This window comes from Mobula birostris, chromosome X, assembly GCF_030028105.1.
Source record: "Mobula birostris isolate sMobBir1 chromosome X, sMobBir1.hap1, whole genome shotgun sequence".
Lineage (NCBI taxonomy): Eukaryota > Metazoa > Chordata > Chondrichthyes > Myliobatiformes > Myliobatidae > Mobula > Mobula birostris.
In genome coordinates this window covers 80,993,180-81,015,816 of record NC_092402.1, presented here as the reverse complement: position 1 = coordinate 81,015,816, position 22,637 = coordinate 80,993,180, and the positions used below count along the sequence as shown (strand labels likewise).

At 40.7% G+C, this 22,637-nt stretch overlaps 1 protein-coding gene across 2 annotated transcripts in view; it reads left to right on the top strand.

The window, feature by feature from the left end:
* The window catches only part of LOC140191463 (integrin alpha-8-like), a 168,530-nt gene that overhangs the window by 19,662 nt on the left and 126,231 nt on the right, over positions 1–22,637 (top strand). Inside the window, exons 3-7 of one of the 2 annotated variants that reach the window (XM_072248899.1) lie at positions 6,477–6,574; positions 8,566–8,737; positions 9,813–9,862; positions 17,114–17,159; positions 21,825–21,950. In XM_072248899.1, the coding sequence (XP_072105000.1) occupies positions 6,477–6,574; positions 8,566–8,737; positions 9,813–9,862; positions 17,114–17,159; positions 21,825–21,950 (492 nt within the window). The other variant, XM_072248900.1, reaches the window with a different exon arrangement.

Sequence of the window (22,637 nt, the reverse complement as noted above, 5' to 3'; positions counted from 1 at the left end):
GAATCGCTGAAGTCACAGTTAGCTCCATTATTACTTAACACCTTTAACTGGATCTTGCAGAGAGAAATTCCACCTTCCTGGAGAGAGGCGATTACCTTTATTTTAGGAATAACTGAGATAAACTAGAATGTGGTAATTACCGGCCAGTCAGTGTCCTTAATTTGGATTATAAATTATTTACATCTATATTAGCTCGTAGACTGGAAAAGCTTCTACCTGGCCTCATCCACTTAAACCAGACTGGATTCATTCAGCAAAGACAAACTCAGGACAACATAAGGAGAACTTCACACATACTAGAACAGGTTACTAATAATAGGACAGAGACAATGGTAGTGGGATTAGATGCTGAGAAAGCTTTTGATTCAGTTGGATGGGTATTCCTATACAAAGTGTTAGGAAGATTTTGCTTTCAAGAAAAGTTTATTAAAGTAATCCAAATTTTATATTACAGCCCTACAGCTTGAATTAAGATAAATGGGGACCTCTTTGACTCTTATTTTGGAGAGAGGAACTAGACAGGAATGCCTAATTTCCCATCTCCTCTTTGCACTATATATTGAACCTCTTGCCCCAACTAATAAAACAGTGAAATAGTAAAAGGCATCAAGCTGGCAGGGATTGAAAAGGTGGCATTATTCACAGATGACATCTTAGTCTATATGAGTGAGCCAGAAAAATCATTAATAGGATTGCTTACACTGTTGGATGAGTACAGGAAAATATCAGGTTATAAAATTAATGTAAAGAAAACACAGGTTATGTCCCTAAATTATACAGCATCCAAAAAACTGTAGGATACATATGATCTTAAGTAGGAAGCTAAATCATTAAAACATTTAGGAATAACCCTGCCAAAAGATCTTTCAACATTGTCACAGGTAGATCATGGACTATTAATTTCAGAGATAAAAGCAGATAAAAATAGATAGAATCTTATCCCCTTTTTAAGTCTAAATTCAAGGATAAATACCATAAAAATGAATATTCTCCCTTGGTTACTTTACTTTTTCTGGACTTTACCTGTGGAGGTAGATGATAATCAATTCAGGGAATGGGACAAATGGATTTCCCGCTTTATCTGGCAAGGAAAGGAACCTAGAATCTGATTTTAACACCTTATAGTTTGGAAAAGAAGGAGGAAGTATGGCACTTCCTTGCTTGAAACTATTTTCATGCTTCACAGATAACTCCTCTGTTATATTGGTATAATAGGGAATATAAGGCTAGATGGAAGGAAATAGAATTTGGATTGATTGACAGTTTTCCTCTACAGGCCTCAATTGCAGACAAAGGATTGATGGTCCAATTGGAAAAGATTAAAAACAGCTGGATAAATCTCACACTAAAAGTATAGCAGAAGGTGGCTAATTCATGTGGAATCTACAACATGTTAAAACTTTTCATATGCTGTGCTTATGATAGCGAATTCCTTCCCAGCAGAGGAGATAAAAAATTTGAACTATGCATAAAGAAAGGTCTTACAATCTACCTCTCATTTACACAAAAGTGCAATACAAAGTTTTCAATCCCTGCAGGACAAACACAGCCTAGAACACAATGCCTTTTTTATGTACCTTCAAGTATGACACTACTTTAACCAGAATTGTAGACGTACAGACTTTTCAACAGCAGAATTAGAATTTTTCAAGATTCTGAAATCGGCTTACAGCTTAACACCAAGTAAATCATTTTCTCAATTACATAATGCCCCCTCTCATGCCAAAAATGAAAACACGTTGTATATTAAGGAGAGGTGGGAGAAAGAAGCGGGGTTGGTACATTCAGAGGCGGCTTGGGGGAAAATATGCAGCTTCCAGTGGTCTTCGACTAACTCTTTGCTTTGGAGAGAATATTGCTGGAAAAATATTATAAGATACTTCAAGACCCCATACCAGGAAAAATATAAAGACACAAACATGGCGTGTTGGAGAAGGTGTGGCTCCAAGGAGGCAAATCATTTCCATATTTTTTGGGATTGCCCTAAATTAAGTTTATATTGGAAAGGTATTCACAGAGCATTAGTTAAGGTATTTAAGACTCAGATACCTCTGAACTTGGAGAATCTCTGTTTGGGGCATTTATTGTTTTTGGAACAGAAGAAAGATGTAAAGCTGCTGCAGGCCCTTTTAGTGGCAAGTAAGAAATCAATCACCAGAAAGTGGCTAAATCCAACATCACCTACATTAGAAGATGGGTATGAAATTATTTTGGAAATATTTAAAATGGAAAAGATGACTTACTCTCTGAGAATTCAAAAAGAAAAATTTTACCAAATTTGGAATAAATGGATTGAATTTATAACCCCAATGGGAGCAGACTTAGATGACTCTCCTTAAGGTTTATACTGCTTTCCTCATCAACATAGTAATAGTGTTAACGTAAGCTCCCTTGGTTCGAATGTTCACTGTTCTATTTCTGGAAAACGTGGAATTAACACAGGTAAAGAAAAGGATTTTGGGAAAAAAATGATAAAATGAAGTAAATAAGTACACAGGGATTGGATAAGCATGTCTGTGGTAGGAGCAAACATGAACGTGTTAGGATACAAACACCTACGATGGAAGTTACATAGGGTTACACACAATATTATGGACCAGAAGAGATGCATGGAAATTATTAGTTAACCACTATTATTACTATTTTTTTAAACTATCATTATTTAGTTTAGTAGTGTGGAATTACAATTGCACATAAATATTTAAGTGCCTAATTATATATTCTTTTGTATTCCCACCATGTTACCTACTTTATGTCCCTTTTTAAAACATTTTTCTTTTTTTATTATTTTTCTTTTAATATTATCTCAGTGTGTACTTGTGAATGTATAAATATATATATATATAGATTTATACATATATAAAAATGGAAAAGGTTTTATGTTAAAAAAAGTTTGCATAATATTTGTGAATACCTTATCGAAATAAAAATAAAATTTAAAAAAAAAAAAAACCATAACTCCTTTCTTAACACAATTCCCAAGCAGTTAGATATGCAGGATCTTGTATCCCGATGCATTATCACACCCAAAGTTGCTGCATGTTATTTCCTTGCTCTTTACCCCAACAATTATGCCAATCTTTGCTGACTGAAAGTGCACAAAGAGCCTTTGCTGACCGGAAGTGCACCGAGAGCGGTAAGCATAAAGGAGTTGGGTGCTTACTGATCTGGCTACCAACGGATGGTGCAATCCGGGGTATATTACGATCGAGGAACATGTTTGCAGACTGGATATTGAACTTTTTACTGTTGGACTTCAGCCACATTCCTCCGTGATACAACACTTGGCAGCACGGGAGGTCGTTTCTGCCTGTGGCCATCGAACATGCAGCTCCTCCCGTGGAGGGTCAGACACCCGAGCCAATAGACTGGTCCTGGACTTATTTTCCATCTGGCATAGTTTGCATTTTGTTGTTTGATTGTTTGTGGTTTTTGTATTACTATATTTATGCTCTATTCTTAGTTGGTGCGGCTGTAACGAAACCAAATTTCCCTCTGGATTAATAAAGTATATCTATCTATCAATGCAATTTCTGGGCAGTTAGTTCATATCTGATGTTTCCAACTCAATGCATAGGCCATTCTTCCCTCTCCTGCTTGAGCTCTTCTTCTTAACACACTGACTCAGTGATAGACGGTAGAGTGGATGTGGAGAGGATGTTTCCAATAGTGGGAGGATCTAGGACCAGAGGGCACAGTCTCAAAATAAAGGGACATCCGGTTAGAACAGAGATGAGGAATTCCTTTTGCCAGAGGGTGGTGAATCTGTGGAATTCATGACCTCAGCTGGCTGTGGAGGCCAAGTCATTTAGTGTATTTAAAATGGAGTTTGGTAGGTTCTTGATTAGTAAGTATGTCAAAGGATACGGGAAGAAGGCAGGAGAGTGGGTTGAGAGGGGTTTCACATCATAGTTCACAGAGTAAAAGAGGATGCTGAAGTAAAGGTTTAAGCTGCATACATGACCAGAACTGAAAGGAATAGAAATGGGAGGTGAATGCAGGGGGACTATTTAGGTGATACCAGAGCTAGCTTTACAAAGGAGGAGGAGAAAGTTTTGAGTTTCCAGGAAACAAGACATTTTAAGTCAAAAATAGAAGAATGATGTGTGAGGAAAGTGAACATTTAAGATGGCTTAACAGATTTCAACATGATTTAGTTGGTAATAGTCCTGTCTCTGAGCCAAAATCCAAAGAGTTGAGCAGATAATCTTAATTCTTACTTCAATTAATTGCTGAAGGAGTGCTGCATGGTCAGAGGCACCTTCCTTCAGATTGGAGTATTGTGTTTACTTCTGGCCGCCTCATCGTAGGAAGGATGTGGAAGCTTTAGAGACTTTGGATCCTTGACTTCTTCACTGGGAGACAACAGTCTGTGTGGATTGAAAATAACATCTTCTCATTGATAACCAATACTAGCCACCTCAGGGGTGTGTGCTCAGCCCACTGCTCTACTCTCTATAACCAGGACTGTGTGGCTAGACACAGCTCAAATGCCATCCATAAATTTGCCAATGACACTACTATTGTTGACAGAATTTCAGATGGTGATGAGAAGGTGTACAGGAGTGAGAAAGATCAGCTGGTTGAGTGGTGTCAAAGAAACAACCTTGCAGTCAATGTCAGAATTGAGTGTGAACTTCAGGAAGGGTAAGTAGAGGGAACACACACCAGTACACATCAAGGGATCAGCTGTGGAACCGTGAGCAGCTTCAAGCTCCCAGGCGCTTGAACATCACCTGGGCCTAACACATTGATACAATTACAAAGAAGGCTGACGGTGGCTATATTTCATTGGGAGTCTGAGGAGACTTGGTGTGTCACCAAAGACACTCTCAAGTTTCTACAGATATACTGTAGAAAGCATTCTAACTGATTGTATCAGTGTCTGGTATGGAGGGGCCAGTGCACAGGATCAGAAAAAGCTGCACAGAGTTGTAAACTCAGCCAGCTCCATCATGGGCACTAGCCTTCCCAGCATCGGGGACACCCTCAGACAGCAATGCCTCAAAAAGGTATCATCCATCATTAAGGACCCCATCACCCAGGACATGCCCTCTTCTTATTGCTACCGTCAAGGAGGAGGCACAGGAGCCTGAAGTTCTCCCGTATCAGACCGCAAAGCACTCCAGCGTGTGGTGAAAACTGCCCTGTGGATTATCGGCACCCAATTGCCCACCACTGAGAACATCTACCAAAAACGCTGCCTGGACAGGGTGAAAAGCATTATCAGGGATGCATCTCACCCTAACCATAGACTTTTTACTCTCCTCCCATCCAGAAGGCGCTACAGGAGCCTCCGCTCCCTCACCGGCAGGCACAGGAAGAGCTTCTTCCCTGAGGCTGTGACCCTGCTGAACCTCTCATCACAGCGCTAAGCAGTATTGCATCTGTATTGTACTGTCTCAGTACTCTTATATCTGTGTGCTGTAGCACTTTTTATTTAGTTATTTTGTAAATAACACTATTCTTTGCATTTCTGGTCAGATGCTAAATGCATTTCATTGGCTTTGTATCTGTACTCGGCACAATGACAATAAAGTTGAATCTAATCTAATCTAATCAATGAATCGGAAACAATTTCTTCCCCTCTGTTATCAGGTTTCTGAAGACAATGAACCCATAAACACTACATCAGTACTTTTCCCTCTCTTTTCGCACTACTTATTTAATTTACACCCTGTATGCTTATTGTAATTTATACCTTTTATTATCATGTATTACATTGTACTGCTGCCACAAAACAAAAAAAATTCATGACATATGCCACTGATATTAAACCAGATTCTGATTTGGAATTTTCAAATTTGCATATGATAGGTTATTTGTTAACAGAGTTATCAAGGGATATATTGAAATGATAGGCATAGATCATGATAGACATTAACTGTAATTATGGAATGGCAGAAGATGCTCAAGGGGCAAAATGGCCTCCTCCTTTCCAATGTATAACAATTAGTCAACATTACCCCACTCATGAAACACTTGTCCAAAATGTTGCTTTCTCTTTGTATCGCTGTTTTGCATTCCATTTTCCATTGCTGTTTTCTATTCTTAATGGCCAGATAATCTGTTTTCAGTGGTAGTGGTTGAAACCAACTAATCAGGAGAGCCCATGTCTCTGCTACTCTTCTGAATATTATTTGTTGGTCTACTTAGCTTCTTAGAAACCACAACCACCCCCTCCCCCCCGCCATGCCTCTACTCATTCACTCCCTTTCTGTGTTGAGATGTTTGAGTTTTGTGGATCTTTTTGGAAAGTATTTATTTAGTCCATTGAATAGTAAAATTCTGGATCTATAGAAGGAAAAATAGAAATAACTAAGAAGTACTGGAGAGAAACATGATCAGGATCAGGGTGGATATAAAGTCTGGTAGGGGATGTAATTATTTAATATTTATTTTGTGTTTAAATTAATTGTTTTTTTGTCTATTAACACTGATGCAGTGCTTAAATAGCTTGAATTATTTTCCTGCAGGTGACCGATACATTAATCGCCCATTTGATATTCTGATAGAAGATAAATCCAACCAATGGTTTGGAGCAACGGTCAAAGCACACAAGGAAACAATTGTGGTTAGTTTATCTGATATAAATCTGAATGCTGATGGCAGAGTGGAACTTCCTGCACATTTGAGCCCAAGAACAGATGTGTTTGAGCATAAATCCAGTACAAACTTCAACTCAGGAGAAAGGCATGAACATCACAGAAAATGAATTTTCTGTTTTAATCTTGTTGTTCTGATTTTGCATGAGTGAAACTTTGATTATCATATTTACAAGGGAATAAATTGGTTGGAGTACGAACTTTCTTTCAGCCACTGGTAATGTTTATTTTCTTTTTTTCAGTCTAGTTTAATATTTTCTCATGTGTAAATGTGGTGAATTGAATGTCATTATCATTATGTGCCATGTTTTATGATATGAGCGATCATGGTCTTATCCATGAACCTAACTGTTCTTGGCAAATTTTTCTGCAAAAGTGGTTTGCTATTTGTAATGTTAAATCAGGTTTGTGGGTCTAGCAAATGAGACTGAAAACACTCCCTGCGAATGGGCATATTAATCATTTATTTGCAAACAGTAAAAATTCAACCAGACATTCATGTTCCCCAAGTTACAGATACTACCAGGCTGAATACTCAATGAACATATGTACATTTAACAAACAATCTTAGTTCAAAGTGCATACAGAGCATACCTTCCCAACGGTCATGTGCACCGCTTGGCTTAAACAAAGGGAAAGAGAGATCCTCCCACACAAGCTCTCTATATACCCAGGATGTTTGAAATTGGACACTAGACAGCTATCAAATGGGAAAAGCAGCTGCAGTTTCTAAACTAACCAATCACGCTGGAAGTGATTTTCAACAATCAGAATAAGGCACGCCTCCCACAGGACACAATTACCACCTTCTTGGCAGTGTCTTTACAAGATAGGTGACCTCTGCCATTACCAACACTCTTCAGAGATTGTCTGCCTGGTGTCAGAGGTCACATAACCAGGACTTGTGATGTGCACCAGCTCTCACATGACCATCCAGCACCTGCTCCCACTAGACAAAGGGGCAGAGTGAGGCCATTTAGCCTATCAAGTTCACTCCGCCATTTCATCATGGGTGATCCTGGATCCCACTCAACCCAATACGCCTGCCTTTTCGCCACATCCTTCGATGGCCTGATCAATGAGGAATCTATGGATTCCCGCTTTGAATATACCCACAGACTTGGCCTCCGCCTCTGTCTGTGGCAGAGCATTCCACAGATTCACCACCCTTTGGCTAAAAAAAATCCTCCTTACTTCTGGTCTAAAAGGTCGCCCCTCAATTTTGAGGCTGTGCCCTCTAGTTCTGGATACCCTCACTAGAGGAAACATCCTCTCCACATCCACCTTATTTCGTCCTTTCAACATTCAATAGGTTTCAATGAGATCCCCATGTATTTTTCTAAATTGTAGTAAATATAGGCTCAAAGTTGCCAAACGCTCCTCATATGCTAACCTTTTTATTCCCAGAATCATCCCTGTGTCCAGACAAGAACCTATTAAGCTTTGCCTTAAATACACCCAATGGCCTGGCCTCCACAGCTGACTGTGATAACAAATTCCAGAAATTCACCACCCTCTGGCTAAAGAAATTTCTCTGCATCTCTGTCCTAAATGGACTCCCTTCTATCCTGAGGCGGTGCGCTCTTGTCCTAGACTCCCCCACATTCGCTTGGCTCTCATTCTTCTAAAGCGGCCTCTGAAAGAATGCTACGTCAGGGTCCATGCAACTAAGCTTAACGTTAGCACTGATCGAAGGTCAAGTCCTGAAATGTTCTTGCTCCCACTGTCATAGGAAGAAAGAATCAGCAGTTGTGGTACAAAATCCATTCAATTGTTTTCTTGGTTAATTGGGGACAGGCAATAGATAAACCTGCATAGCCTATGAACAAAAGAAAATATATGTGGACAACATCATTGCAATTCTCTTACAGAAAACTAATTTGATAAATGATTTGATCAATCTGTGCTGTTCATGCTGTCTTCCAAATCTCCATTCAGTCAATGTGTGCTCACTCTGCAGGCCTGTGCCCCAATGTATCGCTGGAAGTTTGTGAAATCAACCCTCCATGACAACCTCACTAGTGGGATTACACCAGTGGGCTCATGCCTGGTAGCATCCAAGAATTTCAGCACCTATGCAGAATATTCTCCCTGCCGCTCCAGTGTTTTGGAAATGCAGATAAAACATGGTGGTAAGAGAATGTACAACATAAAATCCACTGATTTCAGAACGTTCATAAAACTGAAGCCTTCTAATACTTATAAAGCTTCATATAAAGCTTTGTTCTGCGTGGGGAATCCCTATTTCAGTCCAGTTATTATTGGAGAACACCTAGTTAGATTGAATTGCATTATGCAATGGGCATGAAATATATAGATTAAGCACTTGTGATGTCTGCAAACCTGTCTGTGGTCAATTGTGATGGCAGTGGGCTTCCAGTGTACCAAGCAGCAGGAGATGAGAACTCAGAGGAGGCTGAGGAGCAGAGGGAGGGGGTGGAGGAGGGGAAAGGTGCAAATAGGGTGGGAAATGGAGATTCAACAACAGAGATGAAACAATAAAATAGAGTGGAAAGAGAATTATTGAAAACAGAAAACAAAAAATCAGAAGAGTGGAATTAATAAGCAGGGCCAATATATTCCCCTGTGACCATTAGATGTCCTCCAATTGTTCTGCTTTCCTCTCACATCTCAAAGATGTGTGGGTTTGTAAATTAACCAGTATGTGGGTCAGTAGTGGAAGCTGGGGTAGGATTAATGAGAATGCTGGGAAAATTTTTGAAAATGGATTAATGTAAGATTAGTAAAAATGGTGGTTGATGATTTGTATGGATGGGATGGGCCAAAAACACTGTTTTTGTTTCATATCTCTCGATGACTCAAAAACCGAAGAGCTAGAATGGAAGAGTCACAGTTGTTAACATGTAGGGAGATCAAGAGGTAAAATCCCAGACTCCTATTGTTGGGGAATGAATGAGAAGGTCATCAGATAGGGACGGTTAATTTGTCATTGAGTTTACTGGTAACTTTTCTCTCAGATAGAATCATTGAAGATTTGAGTTTCATCTAGAGGTCTGGGGTTGGAGGCAGTTATTAAAATCTCTAGTTATATTGGTTACAGTTTGCACCTTCAGCATTTGCTTGAGGGGATTCAAGAATCATTTAAGGGGCAGCAGATCAATCAAACCGAATTCCTTTGTAAATATATGTCATCTGGAATTGTGCTTCTATGCTAAATGATTAATTGCAACTGTCTTTATTTCTCAGCCCCTGATCAACGTTTTTGCGAAGCAGGGTGGAGCAGTGAGCTCACAAAGGTAAAAAAAACTCATGCTGTATTTATCTACCCCTCAACATTACTTCCATTTCCCATTCTTGAAATCACTTTCTTGTTTCTGGGGGATTGACACATCAGTTTGAAAATGAATATGAGCTGCAAGGCTGTAACAGATTCCACTCGCCTCTACTTGAAAGAGAAATGCTGACTAGCTTATTAAGTTGACCAAAATCACTATTAAAGATAGGAACAAAAGGAATTTGATATAAATGTATTGTACATCCACACAATCATTTTGGGTTGTACCAAGGAGATATTCAAGGAGCAGTCACTCCTGCATATCCCATGAAGTTCTGTGAGTTACGCCTCACTGAGCATTGGAAAGTGGGGGAATAAAGAAAATAGAACAAGAGTTGGCCTAACAAACCTTCGGTTCTGCTCCACAATTCACCAGGATCACACTCTCCATGTGGCTGGTAGTAAATTTCAGTGCTCTGTTCCCCACCTTCACCTCACACCCCACTGACCATGGTACATTAAGAATTATACTTACTGCCTACTTGATTATATTTAATCAATTGACTTTCACAGACAGCTATGATTAGGAATTCTATGTGTTCATCACCTTGGGGTGAAGACATTTCTTGTGATATTTGTTCCAACTGAAGCACCTTGTATCCTGACACTGTGTCTGTTTCTGAACTCTGCAGTCCCTCTGGTTAAAAAATCACAGTATGTTGCTATTCTCACCAAAGTCATAGAGTCTTAGTAAATTAAAACTTCAACACCCTTAACATAAATCTTCAGTTTTGTAAATGAATAAAAACTTCAGAATGTATCAGGCTACTATGATAGAGAACTCCATTGTTTCATCCTTTCCTACCTCTTCAAAATGTTCTCCTCTTTGCTGGTTTGCTGCACTTTCTATATTTGACAAGACTCACAACAATTTGGCCAGTAAACCACATATCTTGCATTGCTCCAAATCAAGCAAACCAACCCAGCCCAAATAAACTAAACAAAGACTAATAAAACATAGGTTTTTTTTAAGTGCACAGACAAAATACACTGGACAACAATTTTTTTTCCCAAAGTGCAGGTTTCCCCCGCCATCCGAAGGTAGAGCGTTCGTATGAAACGGTTCATAAGCCAGAATGTCGTAAAATGAAGAAGCAATTACCATTTATTTATATGGGAAAAATTTGTGAACGTTTGCAGACCCAAAAAATAACCTACCAAATCATGCCAAATAACACATAAAACCTAAAATAACAGTAACATATAGTAAAAGCAGGAATGATATGATAAATACACAGACTATATAAAGTAGAAATACTTATCTGCAATCATTGCACTGTCCACCGCAGCGAAATTCTCAAGCAAGCGCTCTCGGCAGAAACACTCGACGCAAGCGCTCTCAGCAGAAACACTCTGTCCAGTAACCCTTAAGCTATGAGGCTGCCAAATCATACCAAATAACACATAAAAATATACAGCCTTTATCAAGTAGAAATAATGTATGTACAGTGTAGTATCACTTACCGGAATCGGGAAGACAGCGAGCACACTGATGGTGTGTTAGGCTGAGTCGTCGGAGGTCGGGGTGGTGGGACACTGGGGTGTCATCTCATCAGCGTCTGTTTCCATCAGGGCAGGCAGGTCACCTTCTATGTCTATCTGCCTCAATGTCAAAGGTCGAGGTTCTTCGTCTGCTGTGGCTGACGTGGAAGGCTTCAAAAACGACAGTATGCTTGACTGCTAGCCTCACGCATTTTTCTATCATACAGTTCTTTGTAAGCACTCAAACCATCCTGCAAGTATGCCCTAAACCTACGTATCCTTTCAAAATTAAAGTCGTACTTTTCTGCAATCATTGCAGCGTTGTCAATTGCAGTGAAAATCTTGCACAGTTGCTTCAAGTTCACTTCCTGGACGACTTCACTTTCGGTCCATTCGCTACTGCATTCGGTTTCGATTGTTATCCTTTCCTCTTCCAATTGCATCAGCTCTTCATTTATCAGTTCTTGGTCATGGGATGCCAAAACCCCTTCAACATCATCTTCGACAACTTCCACAAGCCAAACCCACTTTGTCCTTACTTTGTTCACCACGATCAAAATGGTTAATTATGTCTAGTTGTACGCTAAGTGTAACACCCTTATGAGCTCTTTTAGGCTTCTCCAATACCTTAGAACTCATCTTGCTAACAGATGCTCAAAATATATCGACATAAAGCACAGCTGCTCACAGGCACGTGTTTAAGCAATGCCGGCTAGAATGCAGTTCCGGGGGAGGAGCTTGGCTGCTCGGGGCGCGCACTGCCTTTTTTTGTAACAGTGAAAACACCTTCTGTTAGCGAAAACAGGGAACTAATGTAGGTCTTTTGTAACCTGACCACACCTGGAGTACTGTGTGCAGTTTTTGGTCTCCAAATTTGAGGAAGGACATTCTTGCTATTGAGGGAGTGCAGCGTAGGTTCACAAGGTTAATTCCCGGGATGGCGGGACTGTCATATGTTGAAAGATTGGAGCAACTGGGCTTATATACTCTGGAATTTAGAAGGCTGAGAGGGGATTTTATTGAAACATATAAGATTATTAAGGGATTGGACACGCTGCAGGCAGGAAGCATGTTCCAGCTAATGGGTGAGTCCAGAACCTGAGGCCACGGTTTAAGAATTAGGGGTAGGCCATTTAGAACGGAGTTGAGGAAAAACTTTTTCACCCAGAGAGTGGTAGATATATGGAATGCTCTGCCCCAGAAGGCTGTGGAGGCCAAGTCTCTGGATGCTTTCAAAAAAAAGAGATGGATAGAGCTCTTAAAGATAGCGGAATCAAAGGTTATGGGGATAAGGCAGGAACTGGATACTGATTGTGGATGATCAGCCATGATCACAGTGAATGGCGGTGCTGGCTCAAAGGGCCGAATGGCCTACTGCACCTATTGTCTATTGTAACAGCGAGGTGCTCTAAAGCGAACATTTGAAAAACGGGGGACACCTGTGTTGCTTCCACAGATTTTTTAAAAACTTATGATAGACTGCTTGAAGTTGAACACAGTTATAATTTCAACTACTTGTATCACGTAGGAATTTGGAGAAACAAGAAATTAACTTTTATTGAATATAATGTGTTCAATTGCATAAGTGCTGATGTTTTCTAATAGTTCAACTAAGCTAAAAATATTTTGTTGATGACTTTCATTTGTACTCAGTGTCTGAAGCTTCTTGTATAAGTGTCCAACGATAATAATCAGCCAGCATCAACGGATTCCGGTTGCCCTGATACCATTTCTCCATGACTGCAATGTCCTGGTGAAACCTTTCACCATGCTCGTTACTGACAGTGGCAACATTTGCAGGGAAGAAGTCTAAATGGGAATGCAGAAAATGAATCTTTAGTGACATGTTGCACTTCATGGTTTTGTATGCTTGAAGCATGTTGTCAACCAGCTGTATGTAGTTTGATGCTCTGCAGTTGCCAAGAAAATTTTCAACAACATCCTTCAATGCAATTTTCTCTGGTCCCATTACAACTTCTTCGAATTGCCTGTCATTGATGACCTGTTTGATTTGTGAAACAACAAAAATGCCTTCCTTAATCTTGGCATCAGTTATTATGGGAACCATCTGTCTCAAATATTCCTTCACAGAAATTTTTGTGCCTGGTGACTGCAGATTTCATCCCCGCAGTCTTGAACCCAGGTTGGGAATGGATCTCAAGAGAGTGAATTTGTGGAATGCCAATGAGATGGCTTTTTAGAGCCTACTAAGGGATCAGCTATACTGGATTAGGTGTTATGTAATGAACCGTGGGTGATTAGGGAGCTTAAGGTAAAAGAACCCTTAGGAGACAGTGATCACAATATGATTGAGTTCAACTTGAAATGTGATAGGGAGAAAGTAAAGTCTGATGTTGCAGTATTCCAGTGGAGTAAAAGAAATTACAGTGGAATTAGAGAAGAATTGGCCAAAGTAAACTGGAAGGAGCTTTTGGCAGGGATGACAGCAGAGTTGCAATGGTGTGAGCTTCTGGGAAAAATGAAGATGGTGCAGGATAGATGTATTCCAAAAACAAAGAAATTCTCAAATGGCAAAATAGTACAACTGAGGGTGACAAGGGAAGTCAGAGCTAATGTAAAAACAAAAGACAGGGCATACAATAACACCAAATTGGGAAGCTTTTAAAACCCTACAGAGAGCAACTAAAAGAATCATTAGGAGGGAAAAGATGAAATATGAAAGCAAGCTGGCAAACAATATCAAAGTGGATAGTAAAAGCTTTCTCAAGTATGTAAAAAAATAAAATACAGATGAGAGTGGATATAGGACCACTAGAAAATGAGGCTGGAAAAATAATAACGGTGGACAAGAGATGTCAGATGAACTAAATGAGTATTTTGCATCAGTCTTCGCTGTGGAAGACACTAGCAGTGTGCCAGATATCGAAGGGTGTGAGGGAAGAGAAGTGAGTGCAGTTACTGTTACAAGGGGGAAGGTGCTCAAAAAGTTAAAAGAGATAAGGGTACAGAAGTCACCCGGACCAGATGAACTGCACCCTAGGGTTCTGAAAGAGATTGTGGAGGTATCAATGATCTTTCAAAAATCATTGGACTCTGGCATGGTGCCAGAGGACTGGAAAATTGCAAATGTCACTCCACTTTTTAAGAAAGGAGGAAGGCAGCAGAAAGGAAATTATAGACCAGTTAGCCTGACCTCAATGGTTGGGAAGATGGTGGAGTCAATTGTTCAGGATGAGGTGATGGAGTACTTGGTGACACAGGACAAGATAAGATAAAATCAGCGTGGTTTCCTTAAGGGAAAATCTTGCCTGGCAAACGTATTAGAATTCTTTGAGGATAGATAAAGGGGATGCAGTGGATATTGTATATTTGAACTTTCAGAAGGCCTTTGACAAGGTGCCATAAATGAGCCTGCTTACCAAGTTAAGAGCTCATTGTATTACAGGAAAATTACAGGCATGGTTAGAGCATTGGCTGATCGGTAGGAGGCAGCAAGTGGGAATAAAAAGATCCTTTTCTGGTTGGCTGCCAGTGACTAGTGGTGTTCCGCAGGGGTCAGTGTTGGGGTGGCTTCATTTTATGTTGTATATAAATGATTTAGATGATGAAATAGATGGCTTTGTTGCCAAGTTCTTAAATGCTACAAAGATTGGTGGAGGGGCAGGTAAGCTGGCGAATTTAATTGAATAGAATTGACTTATTTCTTACATTCTTCACAGGCATGAGGAGTAAAAGTCTTTGTTACGTCTCCGTCTAAATATACAATGTGCAACTTGTAATTTGTAACAAATAGTATGTACAATAGGACTGTCAATACTGCATAGAAATACAATTGTATCAGTGTAAATTAATCAATCTGATGGCCTGGTGGAAGAAGCTGTCCCGGAGTCTGTTGGTCCTGGCTTATATGCTGCGGTACCGTTTCCTGGATGGTAGCAGCTGGAACAGTTTGCAGTTGGGGTGACTTGGGTCCTTTTTACATACCTGTCTCTGTAAATGTCCTGAATAGTGGGAAGTTCACATCTACAGATGTGCTGGGCTGTCCACACCATTCTCTGCAGAGTCCTACGATTGGGGGACTCAATTCTGCAATTACAGAAGGACTTGGGCAGATTAGGAGAATGGGCAAGAAAGTGGCAAATGAAAGACAATTATGGAAACTGCATGGACATGCACTTTGGTAGTAGAAATAAATGTGCATGTAAATAGGGAGAAAATCAAAAATTTGAGATGCAAAGGGACTTGTGAGTCCTTGTGCAGAACACCTTACAGGTTAACCTGCAGGTTGAGTCAATAGTGAGGAAGGCAAATGCCATGTTAGCATTCGTTTCAAGAGGTCTAGAATATAGGAGCAGGGATGTGATGCTGAGGTTTTATAAGACACTGGTGAGACCTCACCTTGAGTACTGTGAAGAGTTCTGGGCTCCTCATCTAAGAAAAGCTGTGCTGGCATTGGAGAGGGTCCAGAGGAGGTTCACAAGGATGATTCCAGGAATTAAAGATTTATCATACGAGGAATGTTTGATGGCTCTGGGTCTGTACTTGCTGGAATTCAGAAGGATGAGGGGGGATCTCATTGAAACCTTTTGAATGTTGAAAGGCCTAGACAGAGTAGATGTGGAAAGGATATTTCCCATGGTAGGGGAGTCCAGGACAAGAGGGCACAGCCTCAGGATAGAGGGTCGTACTTTCAAACAGAGATGTGAAAAATTTCTTTAGCCAGAGGGTGGTGAATTTGTGGAATTTATTACCACAGGCAGCTGTGGAGATCAGGTCATTGGGTGTATTTAAGGCAGAGATTGATAGGTTCTTGACGTCAAAAGTTACAGGGAGAAGGATGGGGAGTGGGGCTGAGGAGGGGAGAAAAGGATCAGCCATGATTGAATGGCAGAGCAAACTCAATGGGCTAAATAGCCTAATTCTGCTGCCATGTCTTATGGTCTTACCTGCCCTGCTTAAGCATGCCCAGGCATGCCTGGCTAAGATAGAAAATTTTTCAGTTTACATTGTGGGTGACATTTTAATTGACTTGAATAATTATTTGAAATAACAAATATAGGCATTTTCAAAAAAATGGTGCATGTTTGTGAAATTTCATGGTGATTTTCATGATCAGCAGTCCTAAATCCATAAGATATATCCAAAGGTATTGAGGAAGCAAAATCTTTGTTTTCCAGTGATGCGATCTACAATTTTACAAACATAACTGATGTGACAGATGGGAGGGCTTTTGCAGAACATATTTTCCATGAGTGCAGTTTCCCCTTGTTTTGGGTGCCAAAGGCGGCTTGTTTTATTACTGTTTTGTTGTGTTCTGTGTTGTTCTGCCAAGCATTGTAAACATGCTGGACTGTGTGGCGACAACCATCCTGTGTGTTGGTTGTTGATGCAAGCAACACATTTCACTGTATATTTCAATGTACATGTGATAAATAAACTTTATTCTTGAATCTTGAAGGTTCACTAGCATTTTACTAAGCCAGAACTCATCCACAAGTCATCAGAACTGTAGAACCTGTTAAAAACTCCAGGATAAATCTGGAGTGAGCTCGTGAATGTGCTTGTACAACTCAGCATTATAATGGCCACACTAATTGCACTCTATGTTCAACGATACTATTTTATGTTCCAGTTTCAAGTTGACAGAATAAAGACCAGAGGAAAAGATTTACAGAGCCTCAGTTACAAGTGGACGAAATAACAAGTTTTCTGTGTTCCCAGCATACTGTAGACATCTACACCTTGTAAAAGTTAATCCTTCTTGTTTTAGGGAGGAAAACTGCTCTTGGGAGCACCCGGCAGCTTCTTTTGGCAAGGTAAGAAACTCTAATGTTGGGGGCATTTCTAGAGTTTCGAAGGCAGGAAGAGTTTTAACTTCAAAGCACATCTTCCTATGGGATGAAAACTGGGAAATTTCTCTCAATGAATAACTAGAATTTACATTCTCATCAGAATTCCTTCCAACTCTACTTTTTTAATCGCCCATTGGTCAGTGCAGTAAAGCAGCAAGAGTATTGCTTCTGCACAGTTCCTGTGACCAGAGTTCAATTCAGATTTCGTGTGTAATTTGCAGAGTTTATGCGTTCTCCCTGTGACCACATGAGTTTCCATAAGACCATAAGGAGCAGAATTCGGTCATTTGGCCAATCAAGTCCACTCCACCACTTTGTCATGATTGATCCATTTTTCCTCTTTTCCCATTCTCCTGCCTTCTCCCTGTATCCCTTCATGCCCTGACCAATTAAGGATATATCATCCTCTGCATTAAATATTCATAAACACTTGGACTCCACAGCTGCCTGTGGTAACAAATTCCAGTTTCACCATGCTCTGGCTAAAGATATCCTTCCTCATCTCTGCTCTGTAAGGACACTTCTCTATTCTGAGGCTGTGTCTTCTGGTCATAGACTCCCCCATCATAGAAACCATCCTGTTGACATCCACTCTGTCAAGACCTTTCACCATCTGGTTTCCATCTGGTGCATCAGTTTTCTCCCACATGCTAGGGGAAAATGGATTGGGAGTAAATTATAGGAAGTGACCCTGACTGCAGATGGATGGCAGAAGAATCTGGGGATGTTCATGAACATGTGAGAGAGAATAGGTTACGGGTAAAGAACTTTGGGAATGGGATTGATGGGAATGCTGAAAGCTGGCATATGGGCTGATCAATAGGTGTGCAATATTGTACAATATAGTAGAAAACTTTTAAGAAAATAATGCATAATATGAATAATACTTTGGGAAGCATCCTTAATGTACCACATTGAGTATCGTGTTGGGTGACAGGGCAGAGATATGTCTCTACCAAAGGAGGTGTAAAGCGCTCCTTCCCTCCGCTAGCCTGCAGGTCACCCTGGGCAAGGTGTAGCACCTGCTTAGCTCCCTGATCAGGGTCATATGAAGCCACGGGAGCAGGTGGTGGCTGGTTGTTTGGGCAGCTGGTACATATCACAAGTCCTGGTTATGTGACCACTGACACCAGGCAGACAATCTCTGAAGTGTATTGATAATGGCTGGGTCACTCATCTTGTAAAGAGACTACCCAGAAGGCAGCAATGGCAAACCACTTCTGTAGAAAAATTTGCCAAAAACAATCATGGTATAGATGGAAGAGAATGACTGCCTTCGTCATGTGACACAGCACATAATGATGACGATGAATGACCTTATTGAATCTCTTCATAATGTTATAACACAACTTCACAGCGCCTCACAGCACCAGAGATCTGGGTTAAATCCTGACTTCCACTGCTACCTGTGTGGTGCTTCGCTCTCCCAGGTACAGTGTGGAGGAACGTACAGTGTACATTGATGTGGACTGTCATCCTGTGTACCTTGCCCCACCATCACATTTAAATCACAGCTGCAGTAGAACTAACTATCATACCACATACCTCAATTCCAATTAAACCATCCCTGTCACACCTCTAAACGTCAATGCCAATTTAAGAGCAATTTAAAAGTAATATCAGATACTATCTGAATTTGTTACACTCTTGATGAGCTGGGAGCAAATTTATCTGAGGAAGGCAAGACGCCCAGCATCTGTGGAAAGAGCAACAGCATTACTATTTCAGGGAGATAACCTTTCAATAAGACTATTGTGATAAAAATTCATCACACTAGAAAATTAATTGTTTTTCTCAGTTGATATAATCAATACCACTTTGGATACAGTTTGGGGGGTGGGGGGGTGTGGTTAGAGAGGGATGACCTAGCAGAGAAATGGCACAGTGGTCAGGTCTCTGGCACTGAGTCTGGCTCTGTGACTCAGAAGGGAAGGGGGAGAGAAGAAGCAAGCTGTGGTGATAGGGCATTCAATAGTTAGGGGAACAGAAAGGAGGTTCTCTGGACAAGATAGTTTGTTGCCTTTCAGGTACCAAGGTCCAAGGCATCTCAGATCGAGTCCTCAGCGTTCTTAAGTGGGAAGGTGAGCAGCCAGAGGTTGTGGTCCACATTGGTACCCATGACATAGGTAGGAGGGGTGATAAGGTCCTGCAAAATGAGTTCAGAGAGTTAGAGGTTGTGATCTCAGGATTGCTACCCATGCCACAAACTAGGAAGGCCAGAAATAAAAAGATCATACAGTTTAACACATGGTTAAGGAGTTGGTGTAGAAGGGAGGGCTTCAGATTTTTGGATCATTGGGCTCTCTTTCAGGGAAGATGAGACCTGTACAGAAGGGATGGTTAGCTCCTGAACTTGAGGAGGGGGGGTTTAAGCTAGAGCTGCAGGGGGATAGGAACCAGTGTATCAGAACAGATAGTGGAATGACTGTGGAGAAAGATGTTGTTAAGCCTACATAAGTACGAAGTCAGAAATCAAATCGAAAGGTCAAGCATGGTGAGACTAATATTTTGAGCTGCTTATATTTCAAGGCAAGGAGTATTGTAGGAAAAATGGATAGGTTGGGGCATAGATCAGCACATGGAATTATGACATTGTAGCCATTAGTGACACTTGGCTGTAGGAGAGACAGGACTGGCAGCTTAATGTTCCAGGGTTCTGTTGTTTTAGATGTGACAGAGCAGGAGAGATTAAAGGGGAAGGGGTGACAGTGCTCAGTCACGACAGACTGGAGAGCTTGTCTAGAGAGGTTATATAGGTGGAACTGAGGAATAGGAAACAAATGACCACGTAACGGGGCTGTATCATTGACCACACAACAGCCCTAGGGATTTAGAGGAACACACTTGTGAAGAAATCGCAGATTGTTGTAAGAAACATAAGGTGTAGGTGATTTTAACTTTCCATGCATTGATTGGGACTTCCATACTGTAAAAGGACTGAATGGGATAGAGTTTGTCAAATATGTTCAGGAAAGTTTCTTTAATTGTACATAAAAGTCCCACTAGCAAAAATGTGATATTAGATCTCCAATTATGGAATGAGACAGGGCAGGTGACAGAAGTTTGTGTAGGGGAACACTTTGCATCTAGTGATCACAATACCATTAGTTTCAAGATGATTGTGGAGAAGGATAGTTCTGGTCCACAACTTGAGATTTTAAATTGGAGAAAGGCCAATTTTGATGGTATCAGAAATGATCTGGCAAGTGTGGATTAGAACAGGCTGTTTCTGGCAAAAGTGCTCAGCAGGGATGTGTGCTTAACCCACTGCTCTACTCTCTACACCAATGATTGTGTGGCTAGGCATCCATTAAATGCCATCTATAAATTTGCTGATGATACACCCACTGTTGGCAAAATCTTAGATGGAGATGAGGCGGCATACAGAAGCAAGATATACTAGCTAGTTGAGTGGTGCCACAGTAATAGCCTTGCACTCACTGTCAGTAAGACTAAAAAACTGATTGTGGACTTCAGAAAGTGAGGTTATGCACTACATACAGATTACAGGGGAGGAGATGGTTGCTGTCTGGAGGCAAATTAGGGTGGATAAATCCCCAGGGACTGATGAAGTGTTTCCTTGGACCTCCTGGGAGGCCAATGCAGAAATTGCAGTGGATGACCTTCACTTATTGTTACACTGGATTGAAACTTCTACTCTGTGTACTGATGCAGATTAGACACAAACATTGCCCTCTGCTGCAAATTTAACAGGCTTCAAACTTTGAGACTTGCAAAAAGGAGATGTTGTCAGGACACTGGAGCAGGGATCCAATCGCAGACCCAGTACTGTGCACACAGTGATATTAATTAAGTAAAGAATCCCAAGGTATAAACAAAGTTGGTGTCAAAGTTCAGGCAGAGATCAAAACATCCAGAGAAATCCAACAACCAGAATCAGGAAACAGGCAGAGTCAATATTCAGATGGACAGAGTAGAGATACAAATGCTGGAAAGGCTTAGGAAAACTCATTGACACAATCTGGTAACAAACAGGTGAAAACACAGGACTGAAATACACTGACAATAGACAGAGAGGCAGATGATAGGTGGAGCACAATGAGACACAGGGGACAGCAATACAGGTAATAATGAGAAACAGGTGAGAGACGGAGTACTCAGTAATACAGGGGCTGGAGCAGAGCAGGAGTGGGGATAGGAGCACATGGCAATACAAAGCTACAGACTGACAGCTAGAGGGAAATACAAAAAGACAGTTAAACTGGAGGTACTGACAGATGTAGTGAAATATTCACTTCAATATGTGGGCAAATGGGATTGGTGTAGATATATACAGCTGGTGGCATATGGACAAAGTGTACTGAAATGCTGTATAATGATGAATCCGTACACGAGGCATTCTGGAATTTTCAGGTTTTACTGCATATTAAATTGAGACTGCTCAACTGAACACAGGGTCATGTTTCCCATCCTATTTAATTGCATCTTTTCCTCAGTGATACTATGAACTTGTCCCACAACATCAGGAACAACCATTATCCCATCAATCCACTCCATGAAGGATGACATTTGTCTTTCTCATGCCATCCAGCTCATGTTGTCTACAAGATATCTGCTTATGTAAAGTGACTGGAAGATAAATGTTTCAATATCCTGTAATCCTCTCAGGTCAATTGATCGCTGCCAACATTGATGATATTCTCAAAAAGTATAACTACGATTATCCTCTAAAAGTATTGGGAGTGAAGAACCAAACTGAAGATGCAAAAGGGACACAAGATAACAGCTTTATGGGTAAGGCTCCTGTGCCTTTACTATAATTGATATGCTGTATTTTCTCTTTAAGGATACAGTGTAAAGTTGTAAAAATGTCCAGTTTCAACTATGCTGATGAAGAAAGTAGCCACTGTTTACATCATGCTCAGCAGAGTCTCTATAATTAATTAGAGGAATATAGACTAAAACTATCAGAGTTAGCTGAAGCCATCTCTGGTCTGACAGTGCATCTTGTCACATCCACACTGTTCTTTGATGAGACTATTCTTCTTCTCCTTAGGCAGTCTTTTAAGAATGATTCTTCTGCTCTAGTGTTGTAGGTTCTGATATGATTGATGTGGAAACCCCAAACTGTCCCACAGATGGGACAGGAAGTGATTGATGGGGCAATCTGAGATATCCATTCCTTTCACAGGACCTCTGCATTGTCCTGATTCCCAAAATCATCCCAAAAGTTCCTTTGCCCTTTTGAATGATCTTGGGCTACAGATGGGAATGCAGTGGGGTTTTGATCAGCATGATGCATTTCTTCAAGGAAATTGAAGAGACTGTGGGTACTGGAATCTGGAGCAAAACAAAAAACTCAGTTGGGGGAACTCATTGGGTCAGGCAGCATCAGAGTAGAGTAACCCACAAAATGTTGAAGGAAATCAGCAGGCCAGGCAACATCTATGCTGGGAAGTGGACAGTTGACATTTTGAGTTG